The 23,397-nt window shown below is 38.1% G+C and overlaps 1 protein-coding gene across 1 annotated transcript in view; it reads left to right on the plus strand.

Moving 5' to 3' along the window:
- Positions 1 to 23,397, plus strand: part of atp8b5a (ATPase phospholipid transporting 8B5a) — a 43,578-nt gene that overhangs the window by 3,056 nt on the left and 17,125 nt on the right. Inside the window, exons 2-6 of the mRNA XM_071483798.1 lie at positions 10,703 to 10,784; positions 12,132 to 12,190; positions 16,088 to 16,201; positions 17,862 to 17,960; positions 21,233 to 21,294. Coding sequence (XP_071339899.1) covers positions 10,742 to 10,784; positions 12,132 to 12,190; positions 16,088 to 16,201; positions 17,862 to 17,960; positions 21,233 to 21,294 — 377 coding nt within the window. The 5' untranslated portion in view covers positions 10,703 to 10,741. The remainder of the gene's footprint in view (positions 1 to 10,702; positions 10,785 to 12,131; positions 12,191 to 16,087; positions 16,202 to 17,861; positions 17,961 to 21,232; positions 21,295 to 23,397) is intronic.

Here is a 23,397-nt window from a genome sequence, read left to right on the forward strand (position 1 = left end):
AATCTGATAAGTGGGAAATGACTAACCAGTTGTCAGGACCCTGTTCGGGCTGCAGTACGGCTGCCTGGCTGCTTTTTCTTCTTGGCAAACAGAAGCAGTTCAAAAATGATGATAATCTGTCACTGGCGGTGTCAAAAACAAAAAGACTGTCATAAAACAGTCAGGATAAATACATAAGGGACATAATGTGTCGGTTTAGTTGTGAGTTTAAATTAAAATGATGATTGGTATTTCTGTCGTGACATAGGAATTTTATGTTTAATTTATGAGATAAAACAAAAAAAACCTCTCATATACTACATTTAAAAATGGTTTTTACAGTGGCTGCTGTGTATAAAGTTAATGTATATCAGCTTCTCATGAGTGAGGTTATTCGCTGAGGCTCTGAATTTGTGGAAAAACAAACAAGCCAAAACAAATATGGTCTTTGTGGTTCAGTGGCACAGAAAACGGTGCAACACAGTGGGAAGTGGATTAGCTCAGTTGTATGAATGTTATTGGATTATTAGTTCCACCATGAAATCCACCATTTAAGTCCTGCTCCAACTGACTGAACAAACTAATGATCCGTGATAGGGATGCTAAGGATAGCAGGCATAGCTAACCCTTGGTTTTTATTTGCAATGCTTGTTCAGTTTCTATTTAATGATCCAAATCCTGTATATTTTAGAGACATAAAAGCTCAGTTTTTTGTTAAACAGAATTTCAGAATAGTGTTCCTCATTTATCCTAATTTAACCTTCATCAGTTTTGCAGATGATGATGTTCTGTTTGCAATAGATTTAAATTTGCTTCGCAAGATGAAGCTGTCTGGGTACAAACTGCTCCTTGGAAGTTTTTCAATACTATGTGTTAGTATCGCACCAAAACAGTAAATTTTTTTCAGTCTTAATTCTCAAATGTTAATTGAGGACCAACACAAACAGCTGAACAAGAACTTTGCCCAAATGAAATAATTGAAAATGGTGATTCATTGACTCTGACACTTTTTGGGCCTCAACATTTTTGCAATACTTCACATACATTTTGGTTATTCAAAAAAAAAAAAAAAAAAAAATTGAGGTTTGACCTTCTCCATAGTCAGCTGACCTGTGTGTGGTTTGTTTTGCAGAAGCAAATCTGGCTTTTACTTTTGTACAGTGTGGAGCAGAACATAATGTGCAGCAGTGTTCACAGATCTCATTTTACTGGATTTGATATTAAAAATTTGATATTAGCTTTTGATATTAACTTCACCTGAACCTGTTGTTCTGTCTGTTATTTCTCTCCAGGTCCTTTTTCCTTTGGCCTCTGTAAGTTCATGAAGCAGATTCATAATGCCCAGAGATTTTCTTTGCAGAGACATTTTTGTGTCAGCTTGTGCTGCATTATATGTCCTGGGTGAATTTTTGTCTATGCGGTCCCAGTGTCTGTAAAATCCACTTCTCCTTCTGTCTGAGCACAGAGAAATGTTGTGTCTACACAGGAGGTGTTTCAGTGGCAGCTTTTCCAGCCATCAACCTATAAATTATTTTCCATTTTAATCAGTCAAGCTGTTTTACAGGCTGTGTAATGGTCCTCGTAAACTTGACCTGAAATGTCTTCAGTGTAAACACCGTGTTGAGTTACAGATCTAGCTGCAACTTTTTGTGTTTTCACGTCTTTCCGCGGTGTTTTTCGATAAGGAACACCAACTCCTGACTGTTTCCTCTTGCGCAGACGCAGAAGAAAGGCACCATTTGTGGTCAGCTGGTTATCTGAACTAGTTGTTGAGGTAAAGATTTAAAGATAGGGCATGAAGCGATGTAAAGTTTCTTTGTTGACCGTCAACAACAGTTAGCATCACTCTGCAAAAAGTGGGTTTCCTATAGCAACTCCAGCTGTGCAGACCTACACCGCAGACCAAAGACCTCGAGCTCGAGATAAGAGTGTGTGAGCTGCAGTGCACATGTGTTTGAACTGTGGGTGGGTGAAATCCCTCTACGGAGTGAAAACCTTACACATTTCTGTAATGTATGACCTAGATGCATCCTTTAATTAGTATAACATTACGTGCAGGAACTTACAAAAATTCACCAGTCAAACTCTGAGTCTGCTTGCCTTCTCAAAGTTCACTGCATAAGTGCTTTGCCCATGAGCACATAGAAAGTAGGCAGTGATGAATTCATTGTGTCTCTCCCCTCTGTTGCTGATCAGTTTGTTTTTCAAACACCAAAAGAGTCAGATCAGCCTCCTCACTCATTCCTGAGGATGTAACAGACATGGATGAAATCCCTGCAGCACCTTTTTAAAGTGACCTTGCACAAAACCTGCAGCATCTTTACAGAGGGACATGGCTCCTCATGTTTGGAATATTTCTTCTTTTTTTTTTTTTTGCTTTTGCTTTTTCTCCACAAATAGCCAAAGTAACGACTCAGTACAGACGTGTATTTCTGTGCATGTGTGCAGCTCATACTCTTCCAGATCCTAGAACCTAACCGGAGCTCTTCTGTTATTTTCCTCCAGATCCTCCTTCCTGTTTTAGCATTTATTTATTTATTCGCTGAGTTCAATGTCCGTTGGGCAAAACACGACATTTTAATATGTCAACTTTGGCTTTGAAAGAATTGTCTACCGTCTTATTTTCTTTTAATCCAAAATGAAACACAGTAACGTCCACAGACACATCTCCGCTGCAGCTTGCACCACTTTCCCACAGACCTTGTATGAAATCTCGCCACCTCTGGTTTACTTCATGTTTCTTCTGAACACACAGCTGCTCTGTGTTGATGAACCATGTTATCTTCATATCAAGTGCTCACCTGCTGCTGTGTGGGACGTAGTTTGGATTTCTCCCTCAGATTGTTGATTCATCACCACTTAAGTATTCAGACGTAATCGCATATGACACCACAATGTCAAGGGCAAAAGGGTAAATCTGTGTTGAAATATTGTGTAGGAAATTGACTCTTGACACTGGATCTTTGATTTGTAATTACAGCTGAAGTACACAGTGGATTGTGTGAATGGCTTTGAGATGGCTTCCCTCTTTCATTAAGCCATGCATGTTTGAGTAGCTGCATAAAAGATGGATGTTTGTCTGCAAACATTGTTTCAGATTTCCTCCGAGTTGCCTCACAGCCACCTTTTAATGGCACACGAGCTCTGAAGTTGCCGTTAGCAGTTAGCAAGAATGCGTTGTCACTGCTGCATCCTGCGATTGTTGAGTCACTGTAACAGATTTCTGGGCTGAAATCTGAGGACAGACATGGTGAAACAACACAGGTGCAAATTTGAAGTGTTTGCGTAATCAACCGGTGCAGCTTTCACACAACAGGGAGGTTTGCTTTTCAAGACTTTTGGCCAGATGCTAAACTTGTATTATCGACTTGAAAGTTTTCATCCAGGTGTTTCAGGCCGAGTTTTGATTTTGTGCTGCTGTGCAATATTTCGTCCCCCACCTCCCTTTGTGTGAGGACATTAACTGTTTTGGCAAATGATCTGATGTATTCAGTAACAATACAGGATGTACTGTGTGATGAACGGAGAGGAGCTGACAGGGAAGTTCTTGAAGGATCGACACAATGATGGTGAAGGTGAAACAAGTCTTTCTTACTTTCTTTTTGATTAATTGATTGATTGTTTGTCAGAAAACAGAGAAAAAAATAGTCACGATTTTCTGATTAAATGTCTTGTTTTGTCCAAACAATAGTCAATTACCCCAAAAATAAGTAAATAACGTAATTTATTGTAATGAAAGACAAAAGCATCAAATTGTTTGACATTTGCTATAAAAAGGTTTAAATGATCACTGATCATCAAACCAGTTGCAGAAAATGTTCTGTTGACCGACTAATTGATCCACTGACTGATCATTGGAGCTCTACTTCCTTCTGTGGGTGACTTTACTGCTTAGAGTCCAGTTGTTCTGAAACATTCGGAGTGTGTGGGAGCTATTATTAGCTCGCAGCCTGATTAGACAAGTACCTGTTGATAGAGATGCAACAGAGGACTTAGGCTGGTGGATTGAGACCGAGAGTTTTTATCCTCAGGTTTCTTCTGAGTTTCAAACCGTTAGAGTTTGGGGGTGGTTTATGACGGAGCTCCTACAGGGAACTTTCTGTGGTTCCTTTAATCATCGATGGATTATTGAACAGGTCTATCTGGCACAGGCCCAGGGGCCTAAGGGGTCAGGGGCCCTGTGGGCCAGAGCCTCTGCTTGAAATGACTGTTAACACATCTTGTTGGAAAGTTACAAAGCTCAGAAAGACGTAAGCTGCTCACAAAGAAAAGCAAAATGACCATAAGGAAATGCAAAACAACCACAAAGTGATGCACGACGGTTACACAGGGAAACAAAATGACTGTAAAGAGATTCAAAACAACTTCAGACATAAAATGACCACAAAGAGATGCAATAGCAACACAACAAGATATAGTCAGTCTGTATCTGGCTCAGCCTGGGGGTCTTGCTCTTGTGTTGGAGGGTTGGGAGGCCGAGTCCATGTTTGTGCCCAGGAGCCTGTTATACCTTAACACATATACCCTAATGGTTGTAGCCTGAGAAGGCCTTAATGTTGGAGAGAGAGAGAGAGAGAGATCCCTCTACCTTGTTCTCTTCCTCTTTGACAATAGACCTCATTAGACAAAACGCACACACACACACACACACACACACACACACACACACACACACACACACGTACATAGAGAGAGAGAGAGAGAGAGAGAGGAAACTGTAGGTTCTTGTCTGATTGGCTGATTTACACAAACTTTTATACAACTCCCCAGTAGTTTGAAGTAGTTGTGGCTTTGTTCAAGTCCAACACAACATTCACTTCATCCCCGTGAGTACAGAGCTCTTTTCGTTCTCTTTCTGAGGGAGGTGTGGTGTGTGCTTCATTGCACTTACTTCATTTTTAATAAGAGCAGTAAATCTGCACATTTCCAAGTTTCTGAGGCCTGTTGGACTGAAGCTGGGATCTGCAGGTGGAACTGGACCACAGTACGTTTGAATGGAGACAGAAAGTAGCTTAGTATTGTACTTTTCCTCACCCTCCGACAGTCTGTATCAGCTTGTTCCAGCTGTGTGATGTTTACACTGAGTGAAATATTCAGAGCCAAGACTCTGTGATATTTAAGGCTGCACAGTTCAATGAAGACGAAATATTTAAGATGTTAAGAATGATTGAGGCTTAATCATCAAAATATTTTCTGGTTATTTGACTGATCTGCAGTTAAAGATCTCTCTCAGATATTTCATTGGACCAGTGTGAAGTTGGAGATAGTTTAGTTTTGTAAAGTATAAAGCTGAAGCTGGGAGGAGATTAGCGTAGCTTAGCATAAAGAGTGGAAGCAGGGGGAAATGGCTAGCCTGGCTCCCTTCAGATCTATCAGTACATCTAAAGCTTGCTAAATAACACATTATAGCCTGATACGTAATAATGACAGTTTTATGGTTTGGCCATTTTTTGTCAATCAACTGATCAATTAATCAGTATTTTTTTGCAGCTTTACTGCTATTGCTAAAGTAAGCGTTAAAGAGTGTTAAAACCTCCTTTTCCATCCTTTTTAAACCAGACAAACACAATATGGTCGTTCAGCCATTGAAAGACACAGGCACCTGTCTACACACACACACACACACACACACACACACACACAGGAGTAAAAAGGTCTTTCTTTCAGCTGCAGCAGCAGTCAGTTTTGATAATAGAGCACTGTTCAGTTGAGAAACCGGAGATCACCGATCAGACAAGACACCCATTCATCTGTGTGACCTCTGACCTGTGAAGCCAGTCACAGGTGACTGTGACACCAGGATACAGTTACCCACCTTTGTTTGGCTGGAATAACATTAATTCCAGTGTTTGTTGCCTGCACTTTAAAGAGTATTTTTTAAATGGCAAAGAGAAAGCTTTTGTGTGTGTGTGTGTGTGTCATTCGTTACAAGAAACCAGACAGAAAAGTAGGACGTTGCCAAACATCATTGGTAAAAGCGGTTCAAGTGAGACCACACCATTTTCTGATTGAACCTCACCTCCACTCACGTTTTTTTTTTTTTCCACTGTGGTTTAAAACCAAATGTGACTGTTAGTATCTTATGACCTACTTGAACACCACATATAGCATATCTGGGAGGAGTATTGATGTAGTTTATTCCAAAGTTCATCATCTTTTTTAAGGATAATTTACCTGATGAAGTTTTTGCTAGTTAAAGACTTTGTTTACAGAGTGAATTTTATTTCATTCATTACAAATCACTCGTATGTTTCATCACAGATAACCATTTTGCACTCGATGCTGCTAAGTTTTATGAATTTAAATAGACATTAGATAAGGTTCAGCATCCAGGCAGCTATTGGCTTCCAAAGATGAAAATCAATCTTAAACTTGTGTAACCCGTCTAGGGATGCAACTCATGATTATTTTGATTATCATTCATTAATCTGCAGTCCTTTTTCTTAGAGTCCTTGTTGACATCTTATTTGTTGTCTGCCGAACAGTCTAAAATCCAAACATATTCAGTTTACAGTGATATAAAACAGAGAAACGCAGCAAATTCTCACACTTGAGAAGCTGCAACCAGAGCGTCTTCTGTCTTTTGGGCTTTAAAATGATCAAAATAGCTGCTTATTAATTTGCCTTTTTTTTTTTTTTTTTTTTTTAACTCTGTAGCCTGTGATTGAAAATGGTCTGCAAAAAAATGTAAAGCACTGTACGTGTAATTTACGATTAAAGAGCTAAAACATTGGTTTGATCCTTTAAGCAGTGAACATGAAGAAAGGCTGTGGTACTGGGCAGAAATGTTTGGTCCAAGACGTCTTTCTTTGAGACACTGAGTGAGACTTTTCCAGAAAACTGTCAGATTACTTTGTGCCACAAAGTGGAGAGACAGCGCCGGGCTTACTGGACAAACAGCTCTACCAGCAACACTAGATTTCAAACTTGATCAGCCTCAAATTGCTGCATCCTCGTCATCATTCTAAATTGCAACTCAGAGCTTGATATGTTTCTGGGTCACAGCTTTACCTACTTGGTTAAGCAGTAAAATAAGGTGTTTTTGTATAGACAAGCATTTCCCATTTTGATCACTTGAAGTATATAAGCACTGGGGAGCAGCACTAAGGACAGCTTTATATCTGGAGAGTAGCTGAGCTCACTCTGTGCTACTGTGTTAATACTGCTCTGCTCGGTGTAATGTACAGTGGGGCTCTTCTGATTGTAGTGAAGGAATATGTCATCCAAATACAACAGAACAGCTGTAATGTTGTTGTTTTTTTGGATGACACTGTACTCATCAGACGCAGTAAATATCAGGCTGTAGCTTAACTGATAATACAATGAATAATTGGCTTTGGTTGCTTAAGGGAAGTTGTTAATAATCATGGACAAAATCCGGCCACAGAGTCCTTTACACTATCCTAATTAGAGTTTGCTGCAAGGTGCTGAAAAATAGGGCGTTTGGACGAGGGGGGGGGGCTAAGGCCCAGCATTAGTGTGGCCTTATTAGCATGACAAGTAAGCTGTTATTGTCAGTTGAATAAATAGGGTTTTATTTTTAATATATAACATTACTCCCTGTATTAAGACCAGTAAATCAGTTTTCAGTTGAAATACTCCGTTGTTTTGTTTTGTATATTATGCCTTTAGGTTTCTAATGTTTTACTATGCTACTTTTATATCGCATCAGATTGGACCACCAGTTTTTGGGGACGAATTGACCTTAATTCTGCAAATGAAAGTTGATTCCCTTGAGATGTTATTTGATTGTCTTTTATGGTGAAATAACCCTTTCAGAGTGAAGGTGCCAGAGTGTGAAAACTTTTCCTTTGGCTTCTGCTCAGGATCTCATTTTTTTTTAAAAACTGGAAAAACTGTGTGGAAATAATGTTGTAAAAAGCTTCACTTGCTGGTCACATTATGCTGAGAAGAGACAGCTGAGATATACAAAGTGAAAATGTTTAATAACCACTACAGATGTTTACGTTTGTTATTAGCACAGGCAATGTATGTATTAAAAGGGTAAAGGGGTCCACTGAGGCTGCACATGTATGGAAAAGAGAGAAGCTTACTAACCCAGGCAGTGGATTTCTAGAATAACCTCCACTTTACTCTAGAGCTGTGTCTGTCTTCCCAGCATCTTCCAGCTGATTTACTGAAACCAGTCTGGTCTGTGTGGTGTGTCAGCGCTGTAGTAAAGTCACAGGGTCTGACGAAGCCAAGGGAGTGAAACAGAGAAACACCTCCCCAACATTTGACAGTCCACACCGTGTGACGTTCAACGCTAAAGCCTTGTTAAATCTTCACGACGCCTGTAGTGAGTTTCTCCTCGACCTCCTCGGTGTTGGGTCACTGTGGAAATAAACTGGCTGGTTTGTTTAGTGGAGTTTCACGGTGAATGAAAAGCTGGACTGTTTGCTTTAGAGTTTTTATGGCAGGACTTTCTGAAAGAGTGGATGTGTGGTGGGCGTTTACAAGTGTGTGCGTGTGTTTGTGTGTGTGCGTCTTCTGTCTGTATACACTCGTGTAAGTGTGTGACGGGAACATGCAAACACAACAGGGGTACATGAGCACACAACAGTCTGGCCCACGTGTCATGGCATGGTGTGTGTCTGGTTTTCCATAGCTTTGGGATTCCTGTTAAAACACACACATTCTTCAGAATACACGTGTGTTGATATTTATAGCTCCAACGCTGACGTCACCTTGGCAACCAGCTCTGAGGGGTGGAATCTCAAAAACCACCGCTTCCTGTCTGGGAACACACACACACACACACACACACACAAACACACTGTCCCCCTCCCTTATGAACACATTTGTACTTCATTAATTCCGTTTCCCTGAATGTTTTGTACATATTGTGGTTTTTGTACAATTTTCCCATCGTTGATTTTTTGGAATCACATATTTCCACACACATACACACACACACACACACACACACACACACACACACCTTCCAGCCATAACACACTAAAATACTCCACTTATCTGTCTTCCGGGAGGGAAGTTTTGGTTTTAATCAAGATGAAGAGGTTCAGTAAGAATACACACAGTGTTTCTGAATCATAGCGTCATTATACATCTCACAGTTAAGTGAGGTTTAGCAGCAGCGAATCATTGCATTACATTAGTGTTAAGTCCAGGGCTGCAACTGACGATTACATCTATAATCGATTAACCATGCAGCAGGTTTTTCAATTGATCATTTAGCCTATGAGTTGAGAAAATAATCAAACATGCAGGTTATAATTTCCCATAGACCAAGGAGACATCTTCATATGGCTTGGTTTGTCTAAAATCCATCCGATGGGTCCACAATCTTAAATGTGAGGATGTGATCATTATACACTAAATATTTTTGGGGTTTTGGACTGTTGCTCAGACAAATCAAGAAAAATCTAATGCTTTGTGATGTTTTGTTGACCAAACAATTACTCAAATAATGGAGAAAATAACTGACTGTCTAACAGGCTGATAAATGATTGATAATGAAAATGATGGTTAATTGCAGACCTAATCAATGTATCACCAATAATCATGTTGGGAAAAAAATAGAAAAATGAAAATGATGAAAAGCTATTACTGAAATAGGTGGGAAGATGGTGAGAAATCCGCTCAGTTTCTTATCATAACAGGAAATTGTTCCTTTTTGCAATATAATGAGGTATTTTTTTCGATGACTCCACTGGTTGCTAAAAGAAGTCATGGGAACATGACTTCTCACCTGATTCATTACCTCAGTAAATGTCCAACTAATGAGTTTATGGTCTCAGTCACTATTGTTTAAAATTATGCTCCCATTTGAAGGAGAATAGACAATAAAGCAGGGTATGCATTAGGGGGTGGCTACCATGCTTACCATGCATACCACGATGCCCTGTGATGTGAACTTGTGAATAAAGGTCATGCTGCACTGCAAAAACCCCAGGTGACTACTGATGACTGTTGGCCTGGTGTGTCAGAGGCCATAAGAAAGAGGCCTCTTGAGTAACAGTGGCGTACCAGACCCAGACCTGGCTCTCTGCTGTGCCCTCAGACCGTCCGGGCTCCTAGATGATCGAACAAGTAGATAGCTGAATGAGTGGACGATCTGGCCTGAGAGGGGAGCCTCCCTCTGAGTCACGCTGCCCTACATGGGAAAAACATTAAGACACTTGATGGCTGATGCAAACCTGGAGTAAGAGCTTTAGTGAGGAAGAGGGAAGTGAAACTCTCCCTCTCTGTCTCACAACACTCATGTCGTGCAGCAAACAAACACTGGGCTGTCAAACAATGTTGAGGCCTTCCCTCCTCCTCGCCTCTTTTTTAAATGAATTCTCTGCCTGTTTGTTCAGCTTGTTCCCTATACGCTCACCATTTCCCATCACAGTGTAGCTCCCTTTACCGTTTAGATTATATAGAGATCTCATCTCCTCATGGTCTCAAAAGCTTTTCCAGTTAGAATCAGCTGGGGAAACCCTCAATACAAACCTGCTTTAACCTTAGTTAGTTAACCTTAAAAACTGTACAGCTGAGGGAGGATTACCTCATAGAGCACATTATGGAAAGTGCCCTGATGGCAGCTGGCAGACGTGCAGTGATTCTCACATTAACAGCAACACTCAGTCAGGAGAAAGGTGATGTTTGACTGGAACATTGTGATGTGTGTGTGTTGGTTTTAGCCATAACAGGCATGTGACTTGAATTTATCCTCTGTTCAGCTGCAGTGTAACAGCCTCCTCCCTTTTATTCACAGACTGGTATGATGGATAGATAGCAGCAGGAGGAAGAGAAGATGTCTTTCTTTGGTCTGGACTGTGTCAGGAAGAAAGAGAGAGGTAAGCCTTGACCAGATGGACTCTCATAATATGTCATGATGTTTAGCTTCTGTAATTTCGACTTTTGCCATTTTATAAAATATTAAAATTACAATGGGTCATTTTTTTGGGTCAAGTACAACATAAGCTTGAGAAAAAACACTTTTCCTCAGCACATTACACTCCTTAAAGTTATTAAATAAAAATAAAGTTATTCAAGTTATTAAATTTTATATTTATGAAGTTACTTTTTTTTTTTTTTTAAGAGCTCAGAAACATTTCTATGAAAACTGCATCTAAAGCGGAAGATAGTGTTATACGATGAAAAGCTCCACAGCAGTGACTGAGGAGACCTTAATGACAGGTTGACACCCAGTATGTCAAACTGCTGACTATGGTTTCCTGCTTCAAGAGGACGGTAAACGAGGCTAACAGCTTAAAAATGCAGGAAAATACAAATTACATACTATCTCTAGCAGCCTTTTATATATATCATGTGTTTACCCAGGAAAAGTGACTAAGTAACATATACTCAACCCACACAGTGTGTGAAGAAACGTTGTGAGTTCAGCATCAAACTTATTCCTTTAGTCACCAAGAGCTGTCTGCAGCGCTGGAAAGCAACGCAAATGTCAACTCTTGCCTCTATCGCGTCTTTTCTTTTTTTCTGCTGAAGTTAGCATGCTAACCAGTTAGCCCAGGCCCGTCTCTTTCTGATAGCGACTCACTGTAGCCTCCAGTCTGGACATAGCGCTGCTCAGAGGGCGTATTATAACCTCTTAAATTATAAAGGTAACAATGGCTGAAGCTCCCACTCCCATCAAGAAACCAGCTTCAGGGGCAGAGAAAACTTAAATAAATAGCAAATAGCTCCTTTAATTGGCAGTAGCCTTTCAAAATTGCAGTTTGGTTCAGATCCATCTGTACATGTATTCCATCTTTGCCTTTTTGGTTAAGTCTGTTGATATTTTTGTTTATTCCTGCTAAGACAGTAACAGTGACAGTCAGGTTTTTCTTAATTTTTCTATATTTATCACATTCATTAGGTGATTTTCTGTCTGACTTTCACACATTTTTCAGTAGTCAAAGTAAATACCAAAACATTTTTTCCTCTCAAAAAAAGTGAAACTTAAGATGCCTATACAAAGTCAAATATACTGTCTAATGAGATACTTGAAATGAGTGTAACATATGCTAAGGCTACGTGTTCTACCGCTGCTGGATTTGGGGATTCAGTTCCTGTCATAGATCTGTACTGTGATGTGCTTTGGAAAAAATCTTCTATTATAGAAAACTTTAGACCATGATCAATAAATGCTCATAAGTTCATATAAATTAATGATACTCATTTCTGTCTTTTCATATCAGAGCTGGAGAGGAAACTCCGTGCCAACGACAGAGAATACAACCTGTCCTTTAAATATGCAGTAAGTATTGATATGATCATCTGCTGTACACGTGAGTGTCGTTGATGTCTTTTACTCAATCAGATACACAGAGATCAATTTAAAGTCCTATTGTGCTACAAAAGTCTGCTTCCTAAAATAGAGATGGGAATTTACAGCCGATGCAACCCACGTACGTTTTAGACAAAACAGTTTACCACCAGATCTTGTTAGCTCAGATATTTACAAGAGAAACTCTCCCTTGAGGCGTATCTTGTTTCTTGAGTGTCTGGCCGTTATCAGGAGACTGGACGTCAGCCAAAGTCATTCTCCTCCATTAGTTGCTGCAGTTAAGGTCAAAACTCTGTATGACTTAGATATTAAAACAGAAAACAGATGCATGGCTAACTTTCAAGAGCCTTGTAACCTCACATTTCAATGTTCAAAAAGGCTCCATTACACTAAGTAAGAGCATGAAACCATTCAAGGTGAACTGAGCAACCAGCAGCAGGAGTTCAGCAGATATCCCTCCTCCCTCCAAAAGGCAATACATCTTAATTGAGGATAATGTTTTTATATATTAAAAAGAAAATTGTAAATAAATGACTACTTTAATATTTGACCAAAGCATAATCAGAAATCATGAAATGTTCAAAAGAAAATGAAATGGATATTGAAATGAAAAACTAATCTTGTGAAATTGGAATTTATAAAAAAAATAACAAACTTTATTAATTTTCGGAACAGGTGTTGCTTCACAATAAGACGATAAAAAGAACAAATTGGTAAAAGAGGAAAAAAACTAAAACACTATTGAATCAGAGCAGAGCTACAAGATCAACAGATGAAGAATTGAACTGTAAAACAATAAAACAAGGAGAAAGACAGTATATAGAGACACCAAAATAAATCCATACATAAACACATACATTTCACTAAACTTTATATACTACTACCACTAGTACTACTAATGCCTAAATGCACAGATACTGTAACACACACACACTTCAACTTTATAAGAGTTTTGAGTAGAGTATTTTTTTTTTTTTACACTAATGTTTTATTTTTCTCTTTTTCCCTTTTAATTGGTTAAAATTCTGAAAACGATTGTCTGTACAACTCCACAGGAATAAAACTAGTGGAAAATACCAAAACAGGCTGTAAACACTCATTTGTCGTGCTCATGTATTCAAACACTCACAACTGGATTAAAACATCTTCAGTTTGTGTGCGGCGTGGTTCGCTGTCCGGCTGGTCAGAGCTCTCGGCCTCCTGATAAGATCCAGCTGGCACAGAGCAAATGCCTCCCACCAGTTCACACAAACATCTGAACTCACAAGGATTCTTCACATAACACAATAAAAACCCCAGAGGTTCTAGCGATTTCTAACATAATGGGAAGTCTGAATGATTTCTTCAAGGCTATTTTGTGAGGATCTGTTTTGGTCTAAGAAGGATCTCAACATTGTAGAGCAGGCAGATAAATCCACAGAGAGTTTTTATTTACCCCAAGAAGTGTACAAACGTTTCAGTTTGACATTAAACTGCCCCTCTCAAATGCACTCATTGGTTCTGTGCCAGGACTGTTATGTAATCATCACTTACAATAGAAACAAAGAATGAGATATTTATTGTTATTATCTCCTGGTTCCATTTATATCACTGAGAGCAGACTAAATATTCCTCCTCCCAGTATAACTCAATACCAGCTACAGCGTCACAAACTGCAGCCTCCAAAATGACATAAATCAGCAAGCAACAACAACAAAAAGTGTATTAATAGCAAAGTAAACAAACCATAAATGAAGCATTGTATCCAGTGTTACATTGGTATATAAAAGATATGTTTGCAGGATGACTGTCTATGAGAAAAAATGCAGCCTTACAACATTTTTTGGTTTTATTATGTTGAACAAAACAGTTGCTGATGTTGCTGATCGTAATGCACTAAAAATGCACAAAATAAGAACAGCCAAACATCATGTGCACTCTCATTACTTTCAGCCGCTTTTTTACCTTATAAGAAACAATATTTAGCTTGTTTTTGGGGCTTGGCCCAACAAACATCATTGCATAAACATCAATATTTTTGTCAGTGAAGAAATTCGTTTCCTCAGCCACAGAGAAGTCAAAGGTCAGATATCAGGGTTAGTGGATGTGGGTGCTTTCTTTCACAGAGTCAGGAACCCGGGCCCATTTGGTTAAAGAGGAGGCCTGTATGTTACAGTATTTGTTCTGTCCGCTGACAGAGTGTCCTGTAGATCTGTCACAAACTAAAAAAAACGCACAGACCCTCACCTGTCTGTCTGTCCGTCCTTCTGTCTGTCTGCACCCAAACACCGACAGTTACATTTACATCCTAACATGACATTTTTGGCTTTTGAATATACAAAGACCATAAAGACAGATAAATATTAATTCAAGCCATGAATGTGATTATCCACAATGCAAGTCTCTTATCATCCTGGATACATGGGGCCATGTATTCATAAAACAAACTGTGAATGTTTTATGGATTCATACGCCGCGTTTCTGTGCCTATCATAATGCTAAAATTAATAAATAACAAATACAAGGATTCCATTCGTCACAATACAGAATTGTCTAAAACAACTTTTGTATGGAGCCTAAACAGACCTAAAACGAAATCCCAAATAAATTATTTTTTTATCAGGATTAGGCGAAGTGGGGACGGTTGCAACAAGGGACAGTTGCAGCACTGTCTAACTTCCATAGGCCAGTTAACCCATGATCAGCTTGAAAAAAAAAAAAAAAAAAAATCAAATCTTACATAATTTCAATCATTGTTTTGTTGACTTCTAAGTGGCACAGCTAGCATGTGTCATAGTTCTAGTGACAAACTAGCATACCCCACTAGGTTTTTATCTTTTTACCAAGTTAGAGTTTTCTTCTTGTCAGGATAAAGAAAGAATTTTTCAGTTAAAAAAAAAAAAAAAAGTCCTAACTGATGATTCAAAGTTATAGAGAGGCTCTGCATTTTAGCCAGTGGCGGCAGACTGACTTATGATTTATGTATACAGACTTCAGTCAGTATACAGTACTCACAAGTATTACACTGTGTACACAGCACATACACCAATGTACTGCTTGAATTTCTACACAGTCACAGAATTTGAATGTTGAATGTTTTATTACTTAATTACAAACTATATTATTCATATTATTAAACAATACAATAGGTCTGTGTAAAGGGACCATCAAGCTTTCATGTAGCTGTCATCAAACTAATAACGGCAAGCTCCTGTGTGTGCTAGGTTAAAGGTCATCACAAGCTAACATAATGTCATTGTTTTTGGTTACCTTGAAGAAGTGACAACAAAAGTAAAAGAAAAAAAAAATCTTTTTTCTGCCTCTTTGTCTTTGAGAAAACTTAAGAAAAATATTTAGTTCATAAAGGGACATATTTGTCAAGTACTGATCGTAGTGCTTCACAGAACGCAGTTACTGAGTCGTCTTTGTCAGGGAGAGGTTGAAGTGTCTGTTTCCTCTGAATGAACTCTCCTGTTTTCCCTTTTAACCATTTATTAACCCATTAAACTGAAACATTTATTATAAGACATTTTCAGGGACAGCAAGGACAAGAGATTACAGAGACACACCTCAGAGTACGTCATAAAACATTTCTGCTGTCTTGGTCTAATCTCATAATCACAATCTTTTGTTTCCTGTTGATTTATTTTCTGCATGTTAACCAACACACAAGAAACCACAACCTAACTTGTATGTTCTTCTAAAATTAAAGGAGAACAATACATACGTTTGAGTTTCACACTGAACCATAAAGTTTGAAATATATATATTTTAAAAATTCTTGAGTATATTCAATCCCAAAAAGGCCAAAAAATCTCTTGAAAGCTGTTGTGCTGCAACAATAACCCTACCCCTCCGCCCTTCTCCCTCCTCTTACACCTTGTCCAGACAAACGCCATCAAGACCTCCAAGTACAACCTCTTCAGCTTCCTACCTCTCAACCTGTTCGAGCAATTCCAGAGGATCGCGAACGCCTACTTCCTTTTTCTGCTGGTGCTTCAGGTGAGGGAAACAAACGCACACATCACAGGCACGTCCAGGCAACAGCTCCACCCAACTGTCAAGCAAATTTCATGCAAACCCTTGAAATGTCTCGTAAATTAGACTTGAATGTTTGACCAAGGAAAAGAGTGCAAAAGAATGTTATTATGTTATTATTATGTGTTTGGCAATGAAGAGGGACATGGCAGGATCAATCTCTGGGGAAGAGCTTAGTCGTTGGGCCCCTGTTGACCCCCATTATACGTGTAGTTTCATTATTTCCCCAGGTGATTTATCAGTTAATTAATTGCCAGATAATTGGTTTATCATTTAAGTCTTTTAAAATAAAAAAATACCAGTAATCCAGGACATAGAATACAATTTAATATGTTTGTGATCGTGGTCACACCAGACCTAATACATTTTAAATTATTACTTAAGTACATGAATGTATTGACATTTATATCTGTTTTTGTTAATACTTTCCAGACGCATGTAACAATAATTCTTAATAATACCATGAATTAAAAATCACAAACAGGACCCAGATCAGTTGCAACATTCACAGGGCTAAATGCAAGATTTTTCTTTTCTTTCTTTTTTTAAACTTTTTCTTTTTAACAAAGAAAACCACACAGACCATATTTGGTTGAAGTTGAAATTAAGCAATTTCTAATTTCTCTGGGGAACACATGGCACTGTCAAAAAAAGTTGTGAGAACACGTACAAGCAACTCAACATGACAAGTCTGCTGTTCTCACAGTGAAGCTGTGTGCTAACTGAGAAGGATATGGACGAATCAAGTACAAGGAGATTACGGAAGTGTAATATCCATTGCAGGAAATTGCCTCATCATGTCCAAAACAGTCACATTGCAGCACAGAGTTTGTCTGCAGTGGCTTCTCTGGTGACAGACAAGGAGGAACTGGAGCACTGCAGCAGTTTTCAATGAATGATATACAACATTTTTTAAATATTTTAATTGAAAAAAAAAAAAAAAATATATATATATATATATATATATATATATATATATATATATATATATATATATATATATATATATATATATATATATATCGATTTTGCCTATTTATGTATCAGAGTCTAAACCTTTCGAAGTGGATAAGATATTTTCCCTTCGCAGTTTTCTGCAGTGCAGTATTGTTAAACATGTTTTGTTGTCCTCCTCAAAACTAGTTCATTCATTTAATTATGTAATTTAAACTATATTAGAATATTAGAACCACTTTTAAAAGAGTATGTATATCTGTCTTCCAGTTTAAGTTTTCCTTAATTAACATAATGCACACACTAACATGCAGAAGCACTTCTCTTATTGTCTTTGAGGATACACCCACAGCTCACCACTTTCCTCGTATGTCTTTCCGTTCAGGGCTATTTACATTGAATTTCCTGTTGTACAATTGTGCACATGTTGACTGTGTGCTGTTTTACTTGACTCTATGTGTCATTCAACTTCTGTTGCCATGTGTCTTTTTTCTTTGTCTACTTCTGTTTTGGCTCAAGTGTGGGAGACTTTCTGTCTCCCTCATACACAGCTTGGAGTTCCCCTCTGCTTTTTTTCACTTTTTGCTATATGCAAAAAATAAACTTAGAGTAGAGTGAACTAAGGACAGTGTTTTCTCTCTCTCTCTCTCTCTCTCTCTGTGTTCTTCAGGTGATTCCTCAAATATCCTCCCTGTCCTGGTTCACTACTGTTGTGCCTCTGGTCCTCGTGCTGTCAGTCACTGCTGCCAAGGATGCCACTGATGATATTGTAAGCACATTTGAAAAAATGTTTTGTCCAGAATTTCACCTTAAACAAATTCTTCTCCTTTGATTTTACAGGTTATTAGTACAGGAAACAAACCAGGAAGCACTTAGAGACCCCTTAGCTCCAGCAACGCCTAATGATCCTCTCATTAGTTTATTTTATTCACAGAAAACACTTGGAATTTTTAGATCTGGATGATACTGTAGATCTTCATCAAATGCACATTCTGAAAAATCATGAAATGCACCAGATTGTTTTAACTTCCAGCCTGATGGTGATTCACTCCCTAAAGCCTGTGGAAGCAGGTTTCACTGCAGACTTTACATCCTGAGTAAAGCTGGACATTTTTTTATAACCTGTATTGATCAATTGACCAGTAAGACTTGCTTTAAGAAGGCACATAACACGAAATACATACAGAACAGCACAAGCAAACAAGATGGCTGCGTCCTCAATAATGATTTACAGCATTATTCCACATAATTCTTCAATGAATGGAAAATAAGATTATGATATTATAAGATATGGCTGGAAGATGAGGACTTTTTATGCAGAAGTTCTGTTTTACTGAATATCACAGCCCTCTCAAGGTTACAGCTTTATCCACAACATGTAAAATATTACTCCAGTAATATTAAATCAAGCTCACATCAGTTTGAAACACATCTCTTAATAGCAACCGTGAAGGAAATCAGACCGTGCAACTGCTCAGACTCCAAGACAGCTGACTGAAAATTTCTCACAAGCCGGAAATTCATCCACAAGCCAAGTTGTTCTGGAGGTTATTCAAGCACCAGGATTTGCATTAAATCATAGATGAAGTGCACTGATAACAGTTTGAGATGTCTTCAGAACGATATATAGACCCAACTCTTTTAGAAACAGGCAGAATGGCAGGTTGCTAATCTCTGTTTCCTCTTTGACCGTGGGAAAAGCAGTTTCACTGTCATCAGCGGTCTCGCGCTTAGACTTGTGATCTCATTGTCAGTAAACTTGTTGCGTGTAGCAGTCAAACGTAACATTTGTTAGCACAAGCATTTGTCAGTCTGCGCAACGTTGTTTCCATTATTTCAAGAAGCGATTTTAGCTAAATTTGTTAATTAGCATTCTATCACACACTACATTCACTTCGTTTGTCAAGGAACAGGTTCCTTTAAAAATATTACTCAACACATTGTCAGCCAGATGTTTGAAAATGTTGTGACATAAACGAAGGCCGACTGGGAGTTAAGGTTGATGAAGCAATAAGAAAAATTCCCCTCTTTTCCAGACGAACACCCCCAGCGCTGTATGTCACAGCTGACCTGTCACAGCTGACCTTCAGTGGAGGTTGGACAGGAAAAAGATTTTTTTTTTTTGTTAATGGACAAACTGTTTTTTTAACTTTGATCATTTCACGAGAACCGAGACAGAACAAAATGTACCTCTAAAACAATGAAAGGAAAATGAGTTTTCGTTTCGGCTGTCAACCAAACAAGTGTGTGTGTGTGTGTGTGTGTGTGTCTGTGTGTGTGAGAGAGAGTGGCACCCAAAAAGCTAATGCCAAACCACGAAGAGGAAATAACTGATGTAATGGGTTAAACATTAGCTCGAGGAGGAGAACAAGAGTCTTTTTGTTAAGCAGCGGTGGCCTTGAACGGACCTCCTCACCAGTATCCATATGTTCCTTAAGTGAGGTCCCAGGGTTCAAGCTTGATCTGAACAATCACAGACTGGAAAAATAGTGTTTATGGTATAATAATGATGGGATCATTTCATTTTATATTCAGTCATTTTATTTTCCTGCATCTTAAATTTTAAGATAATTTTCCTTTTTTAAGATTTTGCGTCAAGCCTAATCTTTCGTTGATTAGGGAGCAATAATTATTCACGTATGTGGCTCCAAACCTGGAGCCAAGATAAGATAACTCTGAGGGGCCACAAGATGATTAACAGAAGATTGAAACAGGAAAAAGTAGAGTGGCACTCAATAGAGCGCACACATCCATCCTTTTCATGTATGTCAGATCTGCACCAAGATATAGAGACTCATAGATCTCAACACCATAAATATGTCGGATTTTTTTACATCAAGATCCAAACATTATTTCCTGAAAAACTGGCAAAAATGGTGAAAAATGTCGTAATCTTTCTTACACTGTTTAGGAAAGTGATAAAGAATTCTCATTTAACCGGATTGGCGTCAAAATGTAATGGCCCCTTCCCTGGCTCCTGCTTCATCCCTTTGGTGCAAATCATTTCTCTCATTTTTGATAATCCTGCAGATAACAAACACACACAGGTGAAAACCTCCTTGGCAGAGGTCAAAAACATTTATGCTACACAAAGTTATGCTAATAATGTGAGACTTCCTTCTAACCTTTGCTCTCTTCTTTGTAAATTGGGGAATAATTTTACTTTTTTATTCATAATTCTAAAAACAAACCAACAAAAACAGGGGAAGAAAATCTCTCTTTAGTGGAACTGGTCACAACTTGTTATGTATCCGATGAGAATAGGCTGCATGTTGACTTAAGGATGCAAGTGAGAAAAGTTGGGAACCTAATTGTTGGTGTCATAAATTAAAATGGCAACTGAAATTTTTGTTCCTTTTACCCGAGGCTGATTAGATTTTGTAGAAATCACTTCACTGGGTGTTTTTAGGTGAAAACGTGAACTTGTTGACCTGCCAGGATGAAACCCAAACATCTGAGTCCCATCTGAGCTTGACACAGAAATAACAAGTTCATTTCCTTTTTAATTTTTAACTGTCTTTTATACTGAATGTAATCTGACCTTCCTGCGTTTTTACTCGACAGGGGCATAAATCTAGACTTCAGCTTTTTGGCTTGTGGACAGAAAGAAGTTTGAGACTTCATGTTCTGAGCAAAGCTTTCTGATATCTGACCTGAGCAATGTTAATGATTAAAATAGTAAATTCACTGTGTGTAAATATGAGGATGAAGCAGTGGATAAGTCTGTTTAAAACCCCTAAAAATTTTAAAATTGCTCGCACAAAGTTGTCAACAGTGATTGTGATCAGTAACTTAACAAAAGTCAAAAATAAAACATGACAAAAGAGGCGTCCTCATGGTAGAGGCTCATCAGTGGAAGGAGGCTTGTCGAGGTTTCTAAAAAGGTCAAAGGTGTGATTCAGCTGAATATCTCTCCAGCATCTTCTCCCATGCATTGGCATCTCAGTATCTCAACAGAAAAAGATACCACAAGCCAAACTGAGTTTCCGATGATTTCTTATGGCTCAGTGCTGTCTTTGTCTTTGTGTGTCTTCTTTCTAGAACCGTCACAGGAGCGACAATCAAGTCAACAACAGAAAAGCTCAAGTCCTTATTGATAGAAAGTAAGTTTGTATCTATACATACAAGTTTGTTCATGTGCTGTGAATCATGTGCTCACATATAAAGTTGCAGGTAGCTACATACAGGTTTTTATGTATGTGTAGAGACACAGTTGGGGTCCTTTGTGCAGGTGAGTGTTCCTCAGGGAGCCGTCTTTATCTTTATCACAAAGAATCCTTGAAAAAGTCCTGGTGTAGTCATAGTATGTAGTAGTATTTGCTGATTTAACTGTAAAAGTGGAATAAAGCATATATACTGCATCCTTCAGATTCCATGTACAAATACCTTGAATATTTCAGATAGCTGATAGTCAGGTCAACAGGATATAAAACAAACACTCGCCACCGTCCTGCAGCTGCTTCCTGTCGCTATAGAGAGAGTTTAGCTTAGAGAGCACACAGGGAGTAAACAGATGAGTCAAAATACGGGAATGTACAATAAAAATATACATTAAAGGTAGAAAAAATCATCGCGATTATTTTAGCAGATTTTGTGATTGTGACCTGAGTCATGATTTCAGTTGGAATGCTTGTTTTTACATTTTATTTTCACTGAAAATGTTTGAAAATGATAATGATTAAATTTTTGTTGGGGCTTGTACCAAACAAGCATGTCCCCTTACGTCTGGAGAACATGATATGTAGGCTGGGACATCTTTGTTGCACCATGGCACTTAAGGCGCTAACAATGAACAACAATAGTGTGACACATTTTACCTTTATCAACAAAATTGCAGCTCCTGCGATTTGGATATTGCACTTGGCCATATTGCAATTTCAGTTATATATCAAGTAATTGTGTAGCCCTTATTAAAGGTCATGTGAGCCTATCCAGAAGAACTGAAAGTCATACAAAGGGGAGAGGTGTAATTTTATTTAGTCTACCTCCCTAAGTGAAGGTCTTTCAAAGGATAAATAACTAATACCCTCAACCCCCTCCATGAGGAATTTGTGTTGCTTTGTAGAACATAAATTTCTCCTTAGATTGCCAAAAGGGAAAATGTAAATGTAAATATATTGTAAGTGATATTAAAGAGAGAAGAAGTTGGAGTTTAAAAATTTACAAGCTACGATCAACCAATTAATCAATCAATTATTTCTTTTGGTGTTTCTGTTCAAATATAGAACGACAAGGACAATACATATGAAAAACACATGTACAACTCTGGTTGTACAGTAAGATCCTGACATTACCAACGTTTGGGATTTGATTTCCTCTGAAAGCACCCACTGTATTTTTAACAAATGTTTGTTGTTGCCCTGATCACAGTATTTCCTTGTATGTCCTTCCTCCTGATTGCACTCTTGCTGGTTGTTTGGAAGCAGCTTCGTGCCCTCTATTTAGGGCACCATAGGAAGCAGCTGTTTTCTTCCCATTGACCAGACATTTGCTTTTGTTAAATATGAGATGAGTGACCGATTTATCATGTGTTGGACCTGGAAAACAAACGGTTTCCCACAGGTGTTGGTCCCAAAACTAAAACCTGAATTAAATCCAGTTTTTTAACATTGAATGAAGCAGCTTTTATCTCCAAAGTGAGAATTATTATTAGAAATTCATCTTTAAATCGATCGATAAGGTTTCATTTGATGGCTCTGTTGGCTAATGTTAGATTAAATTTTAAATTAATCATTTATTCAGAAAAATGTGAAAAACAAATTATCATAGTGATCAGAAGTCAAAATTCTCACCTGACTCACCAACAGTAAAAAAAAAAATATTTTCCTCAACTGAAATTTCACCCAAAAAGAAGTGGAAGAAAACCAAAGAATAATGCTTCCTGTTCATCATTTGATCTCACTTAATTTATTTACTTTAATTTACCTTTATTTATTCATTTTATTTATTCCCTTTGAGGTGGAAATCTCATTTTCAAGAGAGACCTGAATGTAAATTTTAAAAAAACATGATACAAACAAGTCATGAACAGAAAGTCTAAAAAGAATTTACAAAAAACAATAAAAATGACAAAATTGCAATAAAAATAATTCAAAACATACAAAATGCCAAGATTAAAACTCAGCCATTGATCCAGTGAGAAAAAGCCTCATCAGTTAAAACACAAGACTATCCATTATTAAAGTGCTCTGTAGCTTACTCCATGT

This window comes from Trachinotus anak, unplaced genomic scaffold, assembly GCF_046630095.1.
Source record: "Trachinotus anak isolate AG129_WGS33_773 ecotype Australia unplaced genomic scaffold, CSIRO_AGI_Tana_v1 ptg000008l, whole genome shotgun sequence".
In the NCBI taxonomy this organism is placed as follows: Eukaryota; Metazoa; Chordata; class Actinopteri; order Carangiformes; family Carangidae; genus Trachinotus; species Trachinotus anak.